This window comes from Triturus cristatus, chromosome 11 (genome assembly GCF_964204655.1).
Source record: "Triturus cristatus chromosome 11, aTriCri1.1, whole genome shotgun sequence".
In the NCBI taxonomy this organism is placed as follows: Eukaryota; Metazoa; Chordata; class Amphibia; order Caudata; family Salamandridae; genus Triturus; species Triturus cristatus.
In genome coordinates this window covers 731,823,734-731,844,890 of record NC_140594.1, presented here as the reverse complement: position 1 = coordinate 731,844,890, position 21,157 = coordinate 731,823,734, and the positions used below count along the sequence as shown (strand labels likewise).

The window sequence follows — 21,157 nt, the reverse complement described above, 5'->3', positions numbered from 1 at the left end:
CTGACCGGTAACTTGTGTATGGAAAGTCGTGGGTTTATTTACCTCTGGAATAAAACTTCATGTTTTGACCTACAAAGCCTCTTGGATTACATCTGACTTCTAATATATTTGGAATACCTTACTACAATTATTGGCGACGACGATGGGGAGATGTAAAGGTCTCCAAAATGGCTGTCATGCTACAAGATATGGGGTGGTGGAATCGGAATGCTGTAGCTAAATTCAAAGAAGAACAAGCAAAGATTATTTGTGATAAAATGAGATCTCAATTTAAATATTCAGATCATTCAGATTGGTTCAATCTTGGTGATCTGGATTGTAAGGGTGACAACGTAGTTCTCCAGTATTGGGGTGTCTTTCATAGATTCACATGCTTGAATATTCCCCGTCGTCGGAGTGGGAGTCCCACGGTAAATAATATAGCAATATATACAGCCATTATATATATATATATATATATATATATATATATATATATGTAATCATATAAAAACAGAGATATAAGTAAGTGATAACATCAAGAATGTCCCTATATGAAATCTCCATAGAGATACATGGAAAGAGAAAAAAGACATTCGCAGTCTATCTCTGTCATTATGTTAGTCCAAACTACGGCCAATCAGGCGCCAGCTCCTCTCTAGAACCTTCTCCTCAGAGCTCCTCACCTCAGATTTTCTACCGCACGTCATGTGAAAGGGAGTCTCCCTGAGCTCTGCTCAGTTTTTTCTCTTCAGGATGACTTCAAGTAAGAAGTCTTTGTTTAGACCTTGTTCTTTTGTGGAAAGCTACGTTATTCTCAGAAGATCCACACAGTAAGTGTATTTACTGTCTTTACCCTAACCATGAAGTGGGTGAATGTAATTTCTGTAGAATTTTCTACAAAAACTCTGAAAGACAGGGAAGGCCGTCTCTTGTTGTGGCTCCAGAGACTGAAGGATAAAGATGAAGTAATTTTCTGAGGTAGAAAACTTTACTTCTGGCCGTTCCCTCACAGCCTCAAAACGCAGTAGTGTACAGGAGTTACCTGCTCCTTTCCTTAAAAAGAAGAAAATGTCTCTGACTATGACATCTGCCACTTCTTCTTCATTGAATACTGCTGTGTCGCCCACGAGACTTGGTTCTCAGGCTAGTGAGGTTTTCAACTTTCCAGTTTAAAAAAGTTTCCGACCTTCTACGATGGCTCCGTCGACGATGGCTCCGTCGACGATGGCTCCGTCGACGATGGCTCCGTCGACGATGGCTCCGTCGGCGATGGTTCTGTCGGCAATGATTCTTTCGATGGTGGTTCCGTCGACGATGGTTCCGTCGACGATTCCGTCTACGAAGATGTCTTCAATAGCCTTCTATGCCTCAGAGCCAGTCGACTGCAGTCTCATCGGTGAAAAAAAAAAAAAAAAAAAGTTTAAAAAAGACGACTTCTGCACAGTGGTCATTAAAAATCCAAATCTCTTCCACATATACAGCAACTACTTCGTCCTTTGCTGCTGTTCCTTTATTACCATTACCACCGAGTACTTGACAAGATATGTCAGGTGAGGTTTTATCGGTGGAGGATTCCCGCCTTCCTTCACCATTGTTTTACCACTGACTCAGATCAAGATTCAGAAGAAGGTTTAGCTGAATCGGTTGGGACGGCACACAGTCCCTTAGATTTAGTAATAAGATGCCAGGAAGAGAATAGTGATGATGAGGAACAATTTTATCAGGAAGAAAGTCCTAGGGAAGACAAACTGCGACGCTACCATTGTCACTGATAATTAATCTGCAACTCATGTTGGACGACTATAATCGGCTTTTTTTTTTTTTTTCCTTTATCACCACAAGTGTCTGTGGTTGCGCTTATTCCAGTGGTGCCAACAACTATATCGGAACCGGTACCGGCTCCAATACTTTCTGTGGTAATACCTACAGTACCGCTGAGACATTCTTCAACTCGGACAGTACCTCCTCATGATACTGAAGAAGAAGAAGAAATTCCTCAGGACAGGGAGGATGGTGAGATTCTCGATGATGGTGGCGATGCTGATGATGATGATGATGGTATGGCGGAGTGGGATAACTATCATGCCCAAACACCATCTCTCTCTCCGGTGCTACCTGGTGACTCACCACCTGTTTATATGCAAGTTCCACCAGTTAAGGGATAGGACAGCACAAAGGTTCAAATTAACGAAGGATTATTTCCTGTACGATTTCAAAGATCAGCCTGTTAAACAAACACATACAATCCCTATAATCGCATTTATTTGGGAGGAAGGCAAAAAGATTATGAAGGCCTAAAATAGTTTTCCAGCACGGGTGCCTAGATTGGAGAAAAAGTACAAATCACCATTAGGAGCACCAGCGTGCCTCACTGGTCAAGTGAAGCCAGATTCTGTAGTCACACAGGCAGCGCAACGCCGGGCTAGAAACCCTGCATCTACGATCACTGCACCACCTGATCGTGGTGGATGTCGTTTGGATGCCATAGGGTGAAAATTCTCTTCGATGGCTTCCACCATGGTGAGAGCGGCTAATGCTTTAGCCGTCCTGGGTCGTTAGGACCGTCAAGTATGGGCGGATATGTCAACACTAGTTGAGCAACTGCCGGAACCGTCAAAGACCATGGCATATGACGAAGAGGCTTTACTCGGAGATCATGTGGATGAAGCTCTCCAATCGATAAAGAAAGATACAGACACTGCTCGCTCTCTGGGCACATTGCAATTTCGAAAACAGCCCTTTCGGGGTGCACGCGGACGCGGCACCTCCTCTAATTTTCGAAGAGGAAACAATCAATTTCGACCTTATAACCAGGGTTCAAACCGATATTCCTCTAACCAACAGCAAACTTCTCGACAGCAGTCTTCCAAGATTTACAGAGGAAAATCCTCTTACAAGGGTTCCACTCCTAAGAGACATGACTTGTATCAGTCCCAGAAAATTGGAGGTCGAATCTATCGGTACTATTTTCAATGGTCCTCCATACAAGGAACCGGTGGGTTTTGGAAATTATAGAAAGAGGTCACACTTTGGAGTTCATCGAATTCCCTCCACCCATACCACCTACCGGACTACCACCGGCTCATATCAAAGAACTGTTACAACAAGTTCAACTTCTATAATACAAGGGAGCCATAGGAGTAGTACCAAGATCTCAGAAGAGGGAAAGGATTTATTCCTGATTCTTCCTTATCACCAAGAGGAAGGGGGAATGGAAGCCCATTCTAGATCTGAGGGCTCTCAGCAGGTATCTAAAGAAACAATTTTTTTCATAGGCGAACGCTTGTAGAGATCTTGCGATTATTTTCACAAGATTTCATGGAAACAATCGACCTCCAAGATGCATATTTGCATATCTCCACACTACGACAACATCGGAAATTTCTTCGTGTTCGAGTGGGTCGAGAGGATTTTCCAGTTAAAAGTATAACCAATTGGACTACGCTCGGCCCCTCAAGTGCTTACAAGGGTGCTAGCCCCTGTGGTAGAGTCCTACGTTTCCAGGGTGTTCAGATCTTTCTATATCTGGACGACTATCTCCTAAGATCACGATCGAAAGTTCAACTTATACAACACACACATCTTTGCCAGGAGGTGTTTTCGCGCCTTATGGCTCTCCATAAATACCACAAAGTCCCATCTACAGCCTTCTCATCGCACGGATTTTCTGGGAGCAACTTTAGACACAGTGTCAGCAAGGGCACTTCTCTCCCAAGACCGTCTTCAAAAAATTCTCCGACTGGTAACCCTTATCAGATCAAAAAGATCCGTTTCTGTAAGAATATTGAAGTCATTTCTGAAAATGGCGTCATCATGCATTGCATTGATCCCTCATTACAGATTACAGACACGCCCCATCCAAGGAGAACGATGTCCAAAAACGCCAGGTTACAGGTTCTTTAAACAATGTTGTAAACGTCACAGATCGGATGAGGGTGGCGCTAAAGTGGTGGACACAACCGTTAAATCAAACGGAAGGCATTTCTTTTCTGACAATGATACCAGACATGACAATAACAGACGCCTCTCTGGAAGGATGGGGTGCTCATTTGGAGGATTTATCAATAAAAGTAAAATGGTCTATGTCGAGAAAAAAAATAATAATAATAAATAAATAAAAACCTGCCACGTCAACAGGTTGGAACTCATGGCTATATATTTCTGGCTCTCAAAGCTTTTCATCCTTTAATCCAAGGAGAATCAGTCCTGATACAGACAGACAATACAACCTGCATGCACTATATAAACAAGCAGGGCGGAACAAAATCTCAAACTGTCTCGACTAGCTCAGTCGATTTGGGATTGGTCTGTCAACCATCGCATCATGATTGCAACAGTTCATCGACCGGGGGTATCCAATATCCTGGCGGATTCCCTGAGCAGGTCCTCCTCTTCGACCCACGAATGGGCGTTGCATCAACCAACTCTAGAGAGGATATTTCAACGATAGGGTCGCCCACAGCTGGATCTCTTTGCCACACTAGAGAACCGGAAATGCCGAGATTACGCAAGCTGGCATCCCCACAAAGGATCTCTGGGCAATGCCTTATTGATGAACTGGTACAATCTGTTTGACTACGTTTGTTCTTCCCCCAATCCCACTCATACCTCGAGTTTCTGTGGAAGATGCGGAGGCAACCTTGCCATCTACTTCTATAGCCCCCCGTTGGCCTCGACAGGCATGGTTCTCACAACTACTCCTACTGTCTCAATGCGAACCAATCCTTCTACATCCTCGTGCAGATCTCTGACGATGGACAAGAAAAAAAATTTAAAAATTTGTCATCCGAATCCCTCCTCACTGAGCTTCAGCTTGGAACCTGAGCACTGTGAATTTGCCCATTTAGACATTCCACAGGACTGTAGAGACATTTTGGCTCAGGCGAGGGCTCTTTCTACGGTGAAAACGTACAAATTAAAGTGGAAAAGGTTCTCCACTGGTGTGCATCTAATGGGGCGCATCCGTTTTCACTCCAATCCAGAACAATTGTTACCGTTTTTTCTTGCATTTCGCTAACTCCGGATTCTCTCATGCAACCTTTAGGGTTTTTTTCTGGCGGCAATTTCCCGTTTCCGTCAGGATGGTTCAACTTCCCTTTGTTCTTCAAGGATTATCCATCAATTCTTCTAGGGGTTATTTTGCAAATTTCCTCCTGTTAGACGCCCTCCTCCATTGTGGCATCTGAACATCGTATTGGCTCAACTAATGAGACCACCGTACGAACCGATTCACAAGGTCGAGTTGAAGTATCTAACATGGAAGGTGGCTCTTCTTTGGGCGCTAACGTCTTCACGTCGCGTCCGTGACATTCATGCATTTACAGTAAATCCACCTTTTTCCTACAGTTCAAACCAGATTCTGTAGTATTGAGTACAAATCCAACTTTCTTGCCGAAGGTGCCTTCAGACTTTCATATTAATGAACCAGTGATTTTAAGAACTTTCTTTGCTAATCCGCAAACTCCTGCGGAGCAGAGATTACATTCCCTGGATGTGTAACGATGTTTAACATTCTACATCAGCAGAGCGGCTGCTTTACGAAAGACTGATCAACTATTCATAGCGTTTGGACGCTTTCACAAGGGTCGTCCAGTGACGAAACCAACTATTGCACGTTGAGTTTCAGCTGCCATAGTCTTCTGCCATAAAAAGGCAAACAAGCCATTGCAGTCACCAGTGAGGGCTCACTCCACCAGAGCAATGTCTTCCTCAACTGCTTTATTTGCTGGAGTGCCTTTGCATCAGATCTGCAGAGCAGCCACGTGGTCGAGCAGACACACGTTTACAAGACACTATTGCTTGACAATCTTTAAACGAGGAGTATGCTGCAGTTGGGCAGGCAGTGCTTCGCAATCTTTTTAAATAAGATGAGCCTCTTCCTTCCCTCCTCCATATTGTTTCCATTTATAATTGACATAATGATGCATTTATACTGTTAGTTATTCAGTACTGTCATATGCATAAGAAGATTGATTGTCATTACAATTTCGAAGCTGTGTGATCATGGAAACAATGATGATTGTTACTGCTAGCTATTCTATATTCAAGCATGTGAATCTATGAAAGACACCCCAATACTGGAGAAGAACAATTGTTACTTACCTGTAAACAGGTGGTTCTCCAGTATTGGTGTCTTTCATAGATTCACATGCGACCCTCCCTCCTCCCTTCAGAGGCTCTCTTCTCCTCATACACTCTAAAAGTCACTTTGGTGCTACGAAAATCTGAGGTGAGGAGCTCTGAGGAGAAGGTTCTAGAGAGGAGCTGGCGCCTGATTGGCCGTAGTTTGGACTAACATAATGACAGAGATAGACTGCGAATGTCTTTTTTCTCTTTCCATGTATCTCTATGGAGATTTCATATAGGGACATTCTTGACATCACTTACTTATATCTCTGTTTTTATATGATTACTTATGTATATGTATATATATTATGGCTGTATATATTGCTATATTATTTACCGTGGGACTCCCACTCCGACGACGGGGAATATTTAAGCATGTGAATCTATGAAAGACACCAATACTGGAGAACCACCTGTTTACAGGTAAGTAACAATTGTTCTTATGTCTTCGCATGATTCAATTCCATTGTTAAATGAGGGAGAAGGTGACAATAATTCCATGTCTACTCATTCTTCTCGTCCGAGTAACAGAGTTGTTCCAGAGAATATTGGAGGATCAGGTGACAACAAGAATGTTAGGCATAGTTCTAGGATTAGAGCTCCACCAATTCTAAATGAAGACTTTGTTTACTATTCATGAATAGTCATGTTTACTTCTGTGTAACTTTGTTTTGTTTTTATTATGTAAGAAAGGGGGATGTGTGATATGTAGTAATTATAGTTGTCACCTTATTTACATGTACCTTTTAAATATTAGAATGTTGTAGAGTTTGATTTTAGCGTATAGAATGAAAGGTTTGTAAGTAATCATTCTGACCGGTAGCTTGTGTATGGAAAGTCGTGGGTTTATTTACCTCTGAAATAAAACTTCATGTTTTGACCTACAAAGCCTCTTCGATTACATCTGACTTCTAATATATTTGAAATACCTTACTACAGCCACTTGCTGTTGACCAAGCACTCACTAGTACTAATTATTTTGTGTAGTTTAGTGACATGTTAATTTCAAACCAAAAATACAAGCTAATGTGTTGTACGGAGGAAGGTTTGCCACCCACTCTTCAGTTGCCTTTGGACCACACAGTTTCCTTTAGAACACGCTTTAGAGTCTCGCGTAATTATGACGCTGTGGGTCAGTGCCCACTGTCAGTGGCACACTACGCAGAACGCCACTGAGGACGTGCAGTTACAAGCACATTTAATAGCGCCAAATGACAGTGAACGGATTTCCCTAACTCTTTATACCAAATGGGAGCTGCCATGACATGTAAGCAGCATTTATTGTTAATGTACCTTATACCACTTCATTTTATTCTGTAGCTTAGTTTCTTCTACTTCTGCATTCCATGAATGAGTTTGGAATGTAGGTTTAATGCGTTTGGATGATAGGTTTTTTTCAAGTGGTGCAAATTACATTTTGCAAGGAATTGTTTTTTCGGAGATTAGCTAGTGATGTTAATTAACTGGTGAGCAATATTGTCCTTTCTGTAAAAGGCCGAGATGGCCCCACTTAACCTTCGAACGTCTGTACCGCGGTGAAGCGGTATCCTTGCATTGAATTGATAGCAAAAAAACAAATGTAAACAAGTTGACGTACGTAGTACTCTATCATGTGATCTAAACCTTGCCTTTTGAAATATATATCTTGTTTTTAGTCTGTTCCTTTGATTTAGTATTGCATAACTGTCGTTCAGTTCAGCCGCATGTAGATATTCATGTGAACATTCCAGTTGATTTGACTAGAGATTCAACTGAAGGTTACAAGTAAATGTGTTGTCTATAGATTTGCCTTGCATACCTCCCAGGATTTGCTTATTTTAGTATTTTTGATGGACCACACAAAGTAGATTCTGTTTTCCAGGCAATTAGAGGCCGTGGAACAGGAGGCCCTTTCAGTTATTTTATTTTAGTGAGCCTGTGAAAAATGTGTGGGTAACTGGAAAGTACACATAATTGCTGTCATTTGACAGCATGCTACATTCACGTTTTTGTTTATAAATTCGTATAAATAATCATATTTGATAGAAATACCAACAAGGGAAATTCTGTATTTGAGTTTATTTTGAATAATTTCCCCAAAGTTTTAGAGGTACTAGCGCAATTAATTTATTTCCTCTTTTGCTTGCTTAAGTTTATGCTTCTATTTGACCTATCCATAGTCCTTTGCCATTTACTGAGTTTGCCAATTGGAAGTACAACTTGCATTATCAATAAATCTAGTCAAAATTGTGACCTAATGTGTCCATTTTTTTTCTTTCAGAATGACCTTTATAACCTCAGCTGCCAGTGAAATGGCGATTTCTGGACTCTTAAGTATTTCATACATCACAACTTGGACCTCATAATGTGTTCCTCAGTACGTGGTACGAAGCATCCATTTCCATTTGTTTACTTTACACAGAAACCTCAGGAGTTCGTTGACTGAACTGCACATTGTATGTTGTGCCAATCAAAAAAGCACTGTGACACCTGGACAAATGAGTCTTCTGCTTTACTCTTCTACCATATGGACTTTAATGGCCTCAAATGATTGTGCCCACCAGTGTCATGGTGAAGATGGTAAAGGTATACTGCTGGCTCATTTATACATTACATAACATTTCATTTGCTGCTGAAAAAACGTTACAAATCACTGTTGTAAATTATTGCATACAGAACTGTTAATGTCGGTTGGCGAGTATTACATATTTAACATAGGTTTTCATTTCTACCTGTACTTTTGTAATAAAATGTAATGTTAATCACATTTTTTTTTTTATGTGGTTGAGAGGTGTGCATCATGTTCTCTTGTAAACAGCGTGGGGGAAGGAGTTGCCTAAATTGAGGTAATAAGAATAGAGTAGGGTACTATTCTTATTTTAAGATTGTACTTCAGAATATAGTATTTGAATCTTGGGCCGGTGAAGGCGTTCTTGTACAGCCCTATTTACTGTTAATGTCACTTGTAACATAGCCCTCATATTATGCTAAATGTGCTCCAAAAATAAGTCTTTCAAATTGGCTTTATGATGTAAAATTATTGTACATGGTACTTGCAAATGTCAACTTCAGACTCATCAGTTGCACAAGAATGTGAAAAAAACACTAATCAAAGTCTTCCTCTGTGTATATATAAGTATATTGTAAAACAAAAGTGAGAGGTGGGTGAGCTTTCGAAATCAATTCTCCCTGGAATGAGCAATGTGGTTGTTTGTAAATTCTGAAACATTTCTATATGTAATAAACTAGATGCTGTTTAATTTTTTTTCTGGTACTTTGTTGTGCTCCAGTTTATTTTTAATCTTGTTCTCTTATATGCAGTAAAGAAGTTGCTTAAAGGTATTATGGCTATTTCTAAAAATCAGTGTCCAGGCTTAAATGTATCTAGTTACGCATTACTGCCCCTTACTGTTCACTTGGAGTACCCACCCTGATATTGTGATGAGTTTACTTTTAAATATAGGATTTGTACTATGTTGCATAAACTTGGATTTTAAAGTGTGAATCAAACGTTATCTCCCTTTCTAACCTGCCCCTGATTGTAAATGTTCATCTTGCTTCTCCTTAGTTTGTTTTCAGCAATTGGAAAGGAATAGGAATGATTATAGGATTCACACTAAACTTGTTCAGCAGTTAAAGGGCCACCCCATGATGTTTCCTTACTAGGTATTTTGGTTTGTTAGTTAATTTCAGTTGTAAGTCCAGCTTCATTTTTTGGTTTTACCCTCTCTGCTCTTAAACGGTTAGTGGTACTAGGACTTCCCTATGTTTCCTGTATTCTCTCTGTTCATTGTTTTGGGGGTTATGGCAGCATCCTTATTTGAGGCTGCTTGGCTCACACCTTGGCACACAATTTCACTGACTGTATGATGTCTAGAACCATTCAGTGAAATTGCATGCCCATTAAGCCACTATCAAGACATGTAACCATTAAGGTGTTTAACCACATTTCTGTAGTATGGGATCTTTCATGGATTCACATGCTTGAATCATCCCAGTCATCAAGCTGCGAGTTCTAAGGTTTCATTCAAAAGCATCACAATTGAAAACATATCGTGTCTTTAAACTGTTGCTTTAGCAGCATAATCCTCTCATTGAAAAAATCTGAATTCAGTCAGTGAGGCGAGACCACAATCTTCACTGCTTCTCCTAGAGCAGTTGTTCTCAACCTTTTGACCTTTGGAGAAAAGGTTTCAATTTCTGTCACCAGCAACAACATTGTAAAACAAACATTAGGGACACGGAAGAGCAGGGCACCTTCTATAGCAGCTATGCTGTTGTCAAACACACAACTTGTCTATGGTAGCCCTGTCCATGAAGTCTCTGATAACTTCAACGTTCCTTCCATCAACAGATCAGTCAATGGCATGGCCTGCCAACTAATTAGCAAGGTAAGCCCGTCATCGACAAACCCTTTTGTTGAAGGTTTTCTCACAGATGACTTCAATGATAACTGAATTTTCTCAGCATACTCCCGCAAGAAAATAATCAGTTGTTGCCAAAACTGCACCTGAAGTAGTTTTAAATAGAGCATCCCCCCACACCCCCAAGTAGTCACTTCTGTACAACTTCAGAGGCTTCTGCACTCAGTCTGATGACCAGGGTTATGACGGACTGGTCTACAGTAAAAAAACAACGTGGACGTAACCACTGGTGAATCCTTAAACAAGGACGACTCTGCTATAAATATTGGAGTGCCAGGGACTAATAGGGTTTTTTCTGTAATATCTGTTTATTGAACAGAAGCAAATAGAAAACTACATATGCCACAAGTATTGAAGGGTGGGGAGGGTAAACAAATAGACATCAACAAAATAAACCATCAGTCTAAAGACCCGGCAATAAAGAAAGATAGAGTTCGGGAATGTTCAACACATATGAGAGGGGGGCATAGCGAGAGTCCAAAACTTAAAGTCCGCATTCAGGAGAGTTCTCGTAAGTTTTCTGGGAAAGGCCATGCAGGGGGCCAAGAGACAAAGGTCCAGCGAGGACAACATTGTCCAACATTGAAGGACCACAGCTGCAACCAGGGAAGCAAACGGTGGACCAAAGCTAGCAAAATCTAGGCAGAGCAGGGCCCCCGCCCAAGCGAAAGGCACAGGTCATACTGTGATAGCATCAATACGTTTTGAAGCAAAGAACATAAGAACCATCATATAACGAGAGAAAGAAAAGGAGACCGAGAAAGGAGAGGGGAGAGGGAACAGATAAAGGCAAGGACAGGGAAGAAAGTGACAGAAAATGCGGTTGCGCCAAGGGAATGAGGAGAAGGGAACAAAGCCAAGATCCAGAGTGGAAGCCGGCGGTCCTAGGGCTCGGAGGGCCCGCCCAGCAGGTATTGCAGTCTATTCCGAGGGGTCTGGTCTCTTGCCTCTAGTGTAAAGCTCCAAGGGATCGTCAAACAGTTGCAGAGCCTGCAATCTAGGAGGCATCAGACAGGAATGTTCGGTTTTTAGTAAGGTGGTGTATGAGTGGACGCCAGATGCGATCAAAGCGTGTGTCAGAATGAGCAATACGGGCAGTAAGCAGTTCCAGGAAAAGGACGTCCCTTAATCTGAGAAACCATGCAGCAATAGGCGGGGGGGTGGTCTGCTTCCAGCAGGAGGCAATGGACTGTCGAGCTACACCTAGTAAGTGAAGGATGAGATGCCTGTGTGCCGAAGTCATGGCTTTTAGTGTGTTGGGCCGGATGCCCAGGAGCACCAGGGACTGGGCAGCAGGGATCGGGAATCCCACCACCTCTTTAATGTGGCTGAGGACCTCCGCCCAGAACACTGAGCTCCGAGCAAGACCACCTAATGTGCAAAAAGTCCCTCCCATCAGTCTGGCATCTCCAGCAGATCGGAGAAGTGTTATGGAACATCTGGTGGAGGCGAGTAGGAGTATAATACCGCAGAGTCATCAATTTGTAGGCAGATTCACGCTAAGCAATGCTACGGTATACCTTAGGAATGTCCTTCCACAGGCAGTCTCATTCCTCCAGGGGGTGGGGGGCGGGGCGTGGCGTCAGCAGCCAGATCAGATGCCCAGCAAGGTTGATAGCCGTGGAGTGGTAGATGCCCAGAGTGTTGGTGAACCGAATAGGTTTTAGAGGTTAGGCCTTTAGACCCATCAAATCTACGGACCAGGGACTCGAAGGGGGTGAGTTTTCTAGTCACTTCCCGAGAGTACCCGGGAGAAGACAGCCAGTGACGTGTCTGGCAATGCTGTAGGCGCACAGTGTCAGTAAGGTGGAAGAATTGTTTGCATTGATCAAAAGAGCGGAGGGCAGAACCCTGAAAGAAGTCCTGGAGAACACGTCGACCCTCTGTGGTCCAAGCCTCAAATGCCCGAGGCTGAAAAGCAAGGGGGGAATGCAAGATTGCGTGTGAGCGAGGTGTTGGGAAGGTCGTGAGGCCTCGGGGGAGCGCCAATCTATCCCATATGTCCAAGATCGTTCTTGTTGGCATTGCTAAGTAGGCACTGCGTGGGCGTGCCTCACACTGAAGCCAGACGAGGTCCCATAGCTGTCTGCAAGCCACCGCATGGTCCATGTGGAACCAATGTTTCTCTCTTTCTGGAACGATCCACTCCGATATAAAACTGAGGTGGCAAGCCCAGTAGTATTCCAGCAAGTTGGAACAGGCCAGGCCACCTCGAGATCTGGGAAGCATGAGTATTCTGTGGGAGAAGTTTGGGACGTGATTTCCCCCATATGAAATTAGTAAAATCTCGTTGTAGGGCCTGAATATCCGCATGCGGAATAGGGGTAGGGAGCGACTGGAACAAATAGAGGATTTTAGAAAGAAGAGACATCTTAACAGCGTGGAGACGACCTAGCCATGCCAAGGGAAGACTGTCCCACCAATGCATTTCTTCATGGACAGGGTTGCGGAATCTAAGCCAATTAGAGGAGGTCCAAGAAGAGGGTGTAGGGGTGAAGTCTAAGCCCAAGTAACAAATCGACTCGTCAGTCCACAGCACCAGGTGCAGGTCCCGCAAGCTCTGGACCTCCGATGCCGAAAGCGTGAGATTGAGAGCATGGGAGTTTTCCAGATTACTTCGATAACCTGAAGCAGCCTCAAAGGATCCCAAAAGTTCAGCCACTGCAGGAAGGGAAGACGACTGAGAGGACAAGGACAGCAGCAAATCGGCAGAGAGAGAAGCCTTATGTTCTGAATCCCCCCATACGGATACCTTGAATATCCCGATTGCGGCGTATAGCGATAGCCAGGGGCTCGACAGCCAACGCAAAAAGTAGGGGAGAATTCAGGTACCCCTGACGAGTGCCCCGGTGGACAGAAATAGGGGCGATGGTAGAGCCGTGAAAACGAATACGAGTGGTAGGTTTCGCATAGGGGCCCATCAATTTAGAAATAATGCCCAGTTCCAAGCCAATCTTCCGAAGAACTGCTCGAAGGAAATCCCAGTCCACGTGGTCAAACGTAATTAAAGACCACAACCTCTTTTACACAGGGCCAAAACCGGGGGAGAACATACAGATTGAAAAGTAAGGGTGAAAGGGAAGAGCTCTGCGGGGCCCCGCAGGTCAATTTTTGTTTTGCTCTGCCCTGAAGCTAGCAAGGCGCACCGATTGTGAGCGGTTGCTAAGAAAGGAAGTGGTCCATTTCAAAGACAGGCCCTGAATTCCAGCGCGGCCGACACGGTCGATCAGAAGATGGTGATCAACCATGTCGAAAGCAGCCGACAGATCGAGAAGCACCAGGGCCTGGGTGGAGCCCTGATCAGCCCCCCTTCTCAGTTCATCCATAACTGCCAAAATAACGGACTCAGAGTGTCCAGGTCTAAAACCGGCTTGGTGAGAACCAGCTAATGGGTCTGCTCTACAAAGGAGCTAAAACAGGTGGCAGCATGGGGTTCTAAAACCTTGTTCAGATAGGGCAACAGGATAATGGGGCGGTAGCTGCCGGGTGCTAATGGGTCTAGACTGGGTTTTTTAAGAATATGGACAACTTCCGCCATCTTGAATAGATTGGGTACAGTCCCTTGGGCAAGAGAGTTGTTAAGAAGCAGTAAAGGAGGATCCGGACAGCGCGAAAAAGTGTCCCGCAGGATATGTGGAGAACAGCTGTCTGGGACAGCCCGATCCCACTTTTTTGAGTAGGGCAAGGAAAGCATCTCTAGTAATGGGTGGAATGTGATCTAAAAGCACTGAATTTGTGTGAAAGTGAGTATTAGCCGGGGGAGTAGAGGATTTAGGGATGCTAGCTTTGATGGTAACAATTTTCTCGATTTAAAAAGAAAAAAAAAACAAGTATTGAGCGAGTCACATCGGGATTGCGATGGAGCAGGTTTAGCAATGACTGTCTAATTTGGAAAGTTTGTGCACTATGGAGAAAATAGCCTTAGCTTTTTTGGTGAAATTTAATATTTTAGCAGAAAAATATTCTGCCTTAGTTTGAAGGATAGTTGTTTGGTAGTCTTTTAATAAGGACACAAAAACGCCGTTTTCATTAGGGCTATAGTCACGTCGCCATTTGGCTTCTGCTTCAAGGTTCATCAAGTAACTCCTTGAAGTAGGGATCGTTCAGGTCCCAGGGGCAGGTATCGAGGAACTTCTCAACCGCCTCCAAGGGGCAAGGAACATGGGCATAAAGATCTGTGTAAAAGGCCATAAGGGTACGACTTGTCCTTCTCCGAGGTAGACCAGGAGCCATCGGGGCACTTGAGCTTTGCAATGTGAGAGCGAGCAACCTGAGCCCGAAGACTGCATGCTAAACACGCTCCAACCTTGTCGCGACCGACGTCGAATTTTTGCTTAAGGTTGACAAGCAGCCGTTCAGCCTTATTAGTATGTTGCAAGAGTAGTTGACCGCGCAGGGCAGCCAGATGGTGTTTGTTAGCAAGAGGAGAGGCATGGTTTTCGCGTTCCAAATCTTTAATATCGTGGGAAAGGGTGGATTCCACCAAGCGTGCCTCGTGGGACTGGGCAATGGATATGGAGGTGATGACCCCCCAAACAGTAGCCTTGAAGGCATTCCTCAGGCGTATCAGCAAGAGTATTAGTTGCAAAGAAGGATTCGATCTCCTTACAGATGTCCGCCATGTCCACCGGGTCTCGGAGGGCTTGAGGGGGCAAACGCCACCGTGGAAGGGGGTCATCCCAGATAGTGGGAAGTTGAAGTGTAAGCAAAACACACGCAGGATCAGAGATGGAGATGTCTGCTGTACAAAGGACGTGGCCAGAGAAAGCGAAAGAAAAAAATTATCAATGCCCAAATAGGAATGGTGGACGTGAGAATAAAAAGAATAGTCCCGGGAGTCCGGGTGTAGATATCTCCAGGTATCAACCAAAGTCAGTACTGGCATTCTTCAATAGTGCCGACATCGCCCCAGTGACATGGTGTGCCTGCGCAGTGCAATCCCGCTCGGGATCCCAGACCAGATTAAAATCGCCTCCAAGGACAATAGGGGTGGATGACTGAGTGTAATAGTGTCCCTAGATGCTGGCGCAAGTACACATCCGGTTTCTTATTGGGGGCGTATGTATTAACAAAAGTGCAGGAGCCCCAACCCCAAACCATGTCAATCTTGAGAAACCTCCCGTCGTCGTCCGCTATGCACTGGGAGGAGGCCGCTCGCCAGCCAGGCTTAAAAAGGATCGCCACACCACCAGTCTTAGATGGGGAACTTGGCCAAAATTGGGTGGGGTATTTGCGGTGGGCAAAAGGGGAGTGTCATAGGAAAGCAGATGGGTCTCCTGTAGAAAAACCACATCAGGATCATGCTGGGATAGATCACGCCAAACCTGTCGGCGCTTAGTGGGAGAGTTGAGGCCCTTTACATTAAGGGAAAGGAATGTGACTGTGTGGGTCATAGTGTGGGAGAGAAGGGGGGGGGTGTGGGTGCTTCAGCAGCAGCAATTCGCAGGAAGTAGCAACCCAAATCCAGCCAGGGACATACCAAGGAAGCTAAAGGAGACAGACCCCAGGACTGGGAGATCAAAAGCCCCACCCCCACCCCTACCCCAATCGCTCTTCAACCCAAAAGTAAGACTGCAGCCCAGCCGCTGGGTAAGGCGCATGAGGAAAGAATACAGAGAAGGGGGGGCAGAGAGAAGAAGAGGAATAAAGAATAAACAGGCCAACTGGGCCAATGCAATGTAGAGTTTAATCTGGATAGTCCGGGCTCCCGAGGTGGACTCTCCTATAGGACTCCAAAGAGGGGGGTCGGCAGGTACACGCTAGGTGGTGAGCCTCCGCCAGCAGCGTCCCGTGCATAGATGTAGGAAAAGCATAGTTGGATCCAGCCACCAGGTCCAAGTCGGGAGACGCCCAGGGCGAAGCGCAAGGTGAAAACCTAGCCAGGCATGTCGTAATATCGAAGACGACTAGATTGTGAGAGACTGAGAGGCACTCAAGAAACGAACTTGGTTGTGGCTTCCTGTTTAGCTTGAGACAATTCAAGGTCCCTGGAGAGGTGTCTAGAGCGGGTAGGAGGAACAGTGGACCATTCCGGCCAGAGTGGGTCCATAGGACGTGTACGTGAGGATGGGAGGTCATCGTTAACAGTCAACAGGAAGATGGAGGAGACTCTGCGCCTCCTGCAGGGACCAGACAACTCACCTCCTACCCTCCCAGGAAAACATCAAAGCAAAAGGGTGGCCCCATTGATAATTAACCTCAAGATCTTAGTTTGTCCGTCACGGGTTTGAAGCCTTTCCTCCGTCGGAGCGTGGAAGGTGCGAGGCCCTTGAAAAATTTGGATAGTGAGACCATTATAGGAAACAGTTTGAACCCCCTGTACCTTGTGGAGGATAGCTTCCTTGTCAGCAAAGAAGTGGATCCTCCAGAATCCTATGGGGCTATTTGCTAGTATGACGAGCGGTGTGCGACCCACTTTGCATTTTGTATTTAAAGCTCCCTGAGCTATGGGTTGACGAGCCCGGATCCCGCACCCGCGCGCCGTGAGAGGTACTAGACCTGATAATTTTTTGGCAGTCTACAGCACCCCGCATACGTACCTGCTCCCTGCTGACGAGAGGCAATTACCTCGAAACACGTGTCCAGGGATGGCATTTTAAACTTTTTACTCGTGGCATAGGTGTACCCGCCGCTGTCACTACATCCTCCAGAATCCTATGGGGCTATTTGCTAGTATGACGAGCGGTGTGCGACCCACTTTGCATTTTGTATTTAAAGCTCCCTGAGCTATGGGTTGACGAGCCCGGATCCCGCACCCGCGCGCCGTGAGAGGTACTAGACCTGATAATTTTTTGGCAGTCTACAGCACCCCGCATACGTACCTGCTCCCTGCTGACGAGAGGCAATTACCTCGAAACACGTGTCCAGGGATGGCATTTTAAACTTTTTACTCGTGGCATAGGTGTACCCGCCGCTGTCACTACATCCTCCAGAATCCTATGGGGCTATTTGCTAGTATGACGAGCGGTGTGCGACCCACTTTGCATTTTGTATTTAAAGCTCCCTGAGCTATGGGTTGACGAGCCCGGATCCCGCACCCGCGCGCCGTGAGAGGTACTAGACCTGATAATTTTTTGGCAGTCTACAGCACCCCGCATACGTACCTGCTCCCTGCTGACGAGAGGCAATTACCTCGAAACACGTGTCCAGGGATGGCATTTTAAACTTTTTACTCGTGGCATAGGTGTACCCGCCGCTGTCACTACATCCTCCAGAATCCTATGGGGCTATTTGCTAGTATGACGAGCGGTGTGCGACCCACTTTGCATTTTGTATTTAAAGCTCCCTGAGCTATGGGTTGACGAGCCCGGATCCCGCACCCGCGCGCCGTGAGAGGTACTAGACCTGATAATTTTTTGGCAGTCTACAGCACCCCGCATACGTACCTGCTCCCTGCTGACGAGAGGCAATTACCTCGAAACACGTGTCCAGGGATGGCATTTTAAACTTTTTACTCGTGGCATAGGTGTACCCGCCGCTGTCACTACATCCTCCAGAATCCTATGGGGCTATTTGCTAGTATGACGAGCGGTGTGCGACCCACTTTGCATTTTGTATTTAAAGCTCCCTGAGCTATGGGTTGACGAGCCCGGATCCCGCACCCGCGCGCCGTGAGAGGTACTAGACCTGATAATTTTTTGGCAGTCTACAGCACCCCGCATACGTACCTGCTCCCTGCTGACGAGAGGCAATTACCTCGAAACACGTGTCCAGGGATGGCATTTTAAACTTTTTACTCGTGGCATAGGTGTACCCGCCGCTGTCACTACATCCTCCAGAATCCTATGGGGCTATTTGCTAGTATGACGAGCGGTGTGCGACCCACTTTGCATTTTGTATTTAAAGCTCCCTGAGCTATGGGTTGACGAGCCCGGATCCCGCACCCGCGCGCCGTGAGAGGTACTAGACCTGATAATTTTTTGGCAGTCTACAGCACCCCGCATACGTACCTGCTCCCTGCTGACGAGAGGCAATTACCTCGAAACACGTGTCCAGGGATGGCATTTTAAACTTTTTACTCGTGGCATAGGTGTACCCGCCGCTGTCACTACATCCTCCAGAATCCTATGGGGCTATTTGCTAGTATGACGAGCGGTGTGCGACCCACTTTGCATTTTGTATTTAAAGCTCCCTGAGCTATGGGTTGACGAGCCCGGATCCCGCACCCGCGCGCCGTGAGAGGTACTAGACCTGATAATTTTTTGGCAGTCTACAGCACCCCGCATACGTACCTGCTCCCTGCTGACGAGAGGCAATTACCTCGAAACACGTGTCCAGGGATGGCATTTTAAACTTTTTACTCGTGGCATAGGTGTACCCGCCGCTGTCACTACATCCTCCAGAATCCTATGGGGCTATTTGCTAGTATGACGAGCGGTGTGCGACCCACTTTGCATTTTGTATTTAAAGCTCCCTGAGCTATGGGTTGACGAGCCCGGATCCCGCACCCGCGCGCCGTGAGAGGTACTAGACCTGATAATTTTTTGGCAGTCTACAGCACCCCGCATACGTACCTGCTCCCTGCTGACGAGAGGCAATTACCTCGAAACACGTGTCCAGGGATGGCATTTTAAACTTTTTACTCGTGGCATAGGTGTACCCGCCGCTGTCACTACATCCTCCAGAATCCTATGGGGCTATTTGCTAGTATGACGAGCGGTGTGCGACCCACTTTGCATTTTGTATTTAAAGCTCCCTGAGCTATGGGTTGACGAGCCCGGATCCCGCACCCGCGCGCCGTGAGAGGTACTAGACCTGATAATTTTTTGGCAGTCTACAGCACCCCGCATACGTACCTGCTCCCTGCTGACGAGAGGCAATTACCTCGAAACACGTGTCCAGGGATGGCATTTTAAACTTTTTACTCGTGGCATAGGTGTACCCGCCGCTGTCACTACATCCTCCAGAATCCTATGGGGCTATTTGCTAGTATGACGAGCGGTGTGCGACCCACTTTGCATTTTGTATTTAAAGCTCCCTGAGCTATGGGTTGACGAGCCCGGATCCCGCACCCGCGCGCCGTGAGAGGTACTAGACCTGATAATTTTTTGGCAGTCTACAGCACCCCGCATACGTACCTGCTCCCTGCTGACGAGAGGCAATTACCTCGAAACACGTGTCCAGGGATGGCATTTTAAACTTTTTACTCGTGGCATAGGTGTACCCGCCGCTGTCACTACATCCTCCAGAATCCTATGGGGCTATTTGCTAGTATGACGAGCGGTGTGCGACCCACTTTGCATTTTGTATTTAAAGCTCCCTGAGCTATGGGTTGACGAGCCCGGATCCCGCACCCGCGCGCCGTGAGAGGTACTAGACCTGATAATTTTTTGGCAGTCTACAGCACCCCGCATACGTACCTGCTCCCTGCTGACGAGAGGCAATTACCTCGAAACACGTGTCCAGGGATGGCATTTTAAACTTTTTACTCGTGGCATAGGTGTACCCGCCGCTGTCACTACATCCTCCAGAATCCTATGGGGCTATTTGCTAGTATGACGAGCGGTGTGCGACCCACTTTGCATTTTGTATTTAAAGCTCCCTGAGCTATGGGTTGACGAGCCCGGATCCCGCACCCGCGCGCCGTGAGAGGTACTAGACCTGATAATTTTTTGGCAGTCTACAGCACCCCGCATACGTACCTGCTCCCTGCTGACGAGAGGCAATTACCTCGAAACACGTGTCCAGGGATGGCATTTTAAACTTTTTACTCGTGGCATAGGTGTACCCGCCGCTGTCACTACATCCTCCAGAATCCTATGGGGCTATTTGCTAGTATGACGAGCGGTGTGCGACCCACTTTGCATTTTGTATTTAAAGCTCCCTGAGCTATGGGTTGACGAGCCCGGATCCCGCACCCGCGCGCCGTGAGAGGTACTAGACCTGATAATTTTTTGGCAGTCTACAGCACCCCGCATACGTACCTGCTCCCTGCTGACGAGAGGCAATTACCTCGAAACACGTGTCCAGGGATGGCATTTTAAACTTTTTACTCGTGGCATAGGTGTACCCGCCGCTGTCACTACATCCTCCAGAATCCTATGGGGCTATTTGCTAGTATGACGAGCGGTGTGCGACCCACTTTGCATTTAATAAAGAAGTGGACCCGCGCTATGATGTCTGGTGCAAAGTTAGGGCAATTGCGAGGACCAGGTATCCGGTGGGCTCTATCGAGCATAGGTGGTGAAGAGCCCTCGCCTTCACGGATGGCATGAAGGAGGTCTGCCGTGTACGCCAGGATATCTTTTCCCTTCCGCTCCTAATGGGACACCTCAGATGCGGAGGTTGTTCTGCCTACTACGGTTATCCAGGCCCTCCTGCTTCAGCCGAAGGGTGATATTCTGGTCTTCAAGTTGACACCTTTTTCCAGAGTCCGTCAATATCTTCCATCCTAGCTTCCAGTGTTCGCTGGAGACCATCAACCCTACCGCCAATCTCAGTGACCTCTCTGCGAATATCTTGTAGACCAGCCTTGAAGTCCTGGCGAAGGGAGCCAATTTCAGACTTGATTTCCTGTAGGAATGTCGACATATAGGCCTGGGTGATGGGCACCCCAGAAGAAGGCAAACCAGAGGACGCCAAGTAGGAAGCAGAATACTCCTGTGCATGAGGAAGTGTTTTGGACCACAAGGAGGTCACCCGGTTCT

The 21,157-nt window shown here is 46.1% G+C and overlaps 1 protein-coding gene across 1 annotated transcript in view; it reads left to right on the top strand.

Moving 5' to 3' along the window:
* The window catches only part of IRS1 (insulin receptor substrate 1), a 123,003-nt gene extending 113,642 nt beyond the window's left edge, over positions 1–9,361 (top strand). The window contains exon 2 of the mRNA XM_085634375.1: positions 8,369–9,361. Within this exon, the coding sequence (XP_085490501.1) occupies positions 8,369–8,373 (5 nt within the window). The 3' untranslated portion in view covers positions 8,374–9,361. The remainder of the gene's footprint in view (positions 1–8,368) is intronic.
* Positions 9,362–21,157: the final 11,796 nt, after the last annotated feature.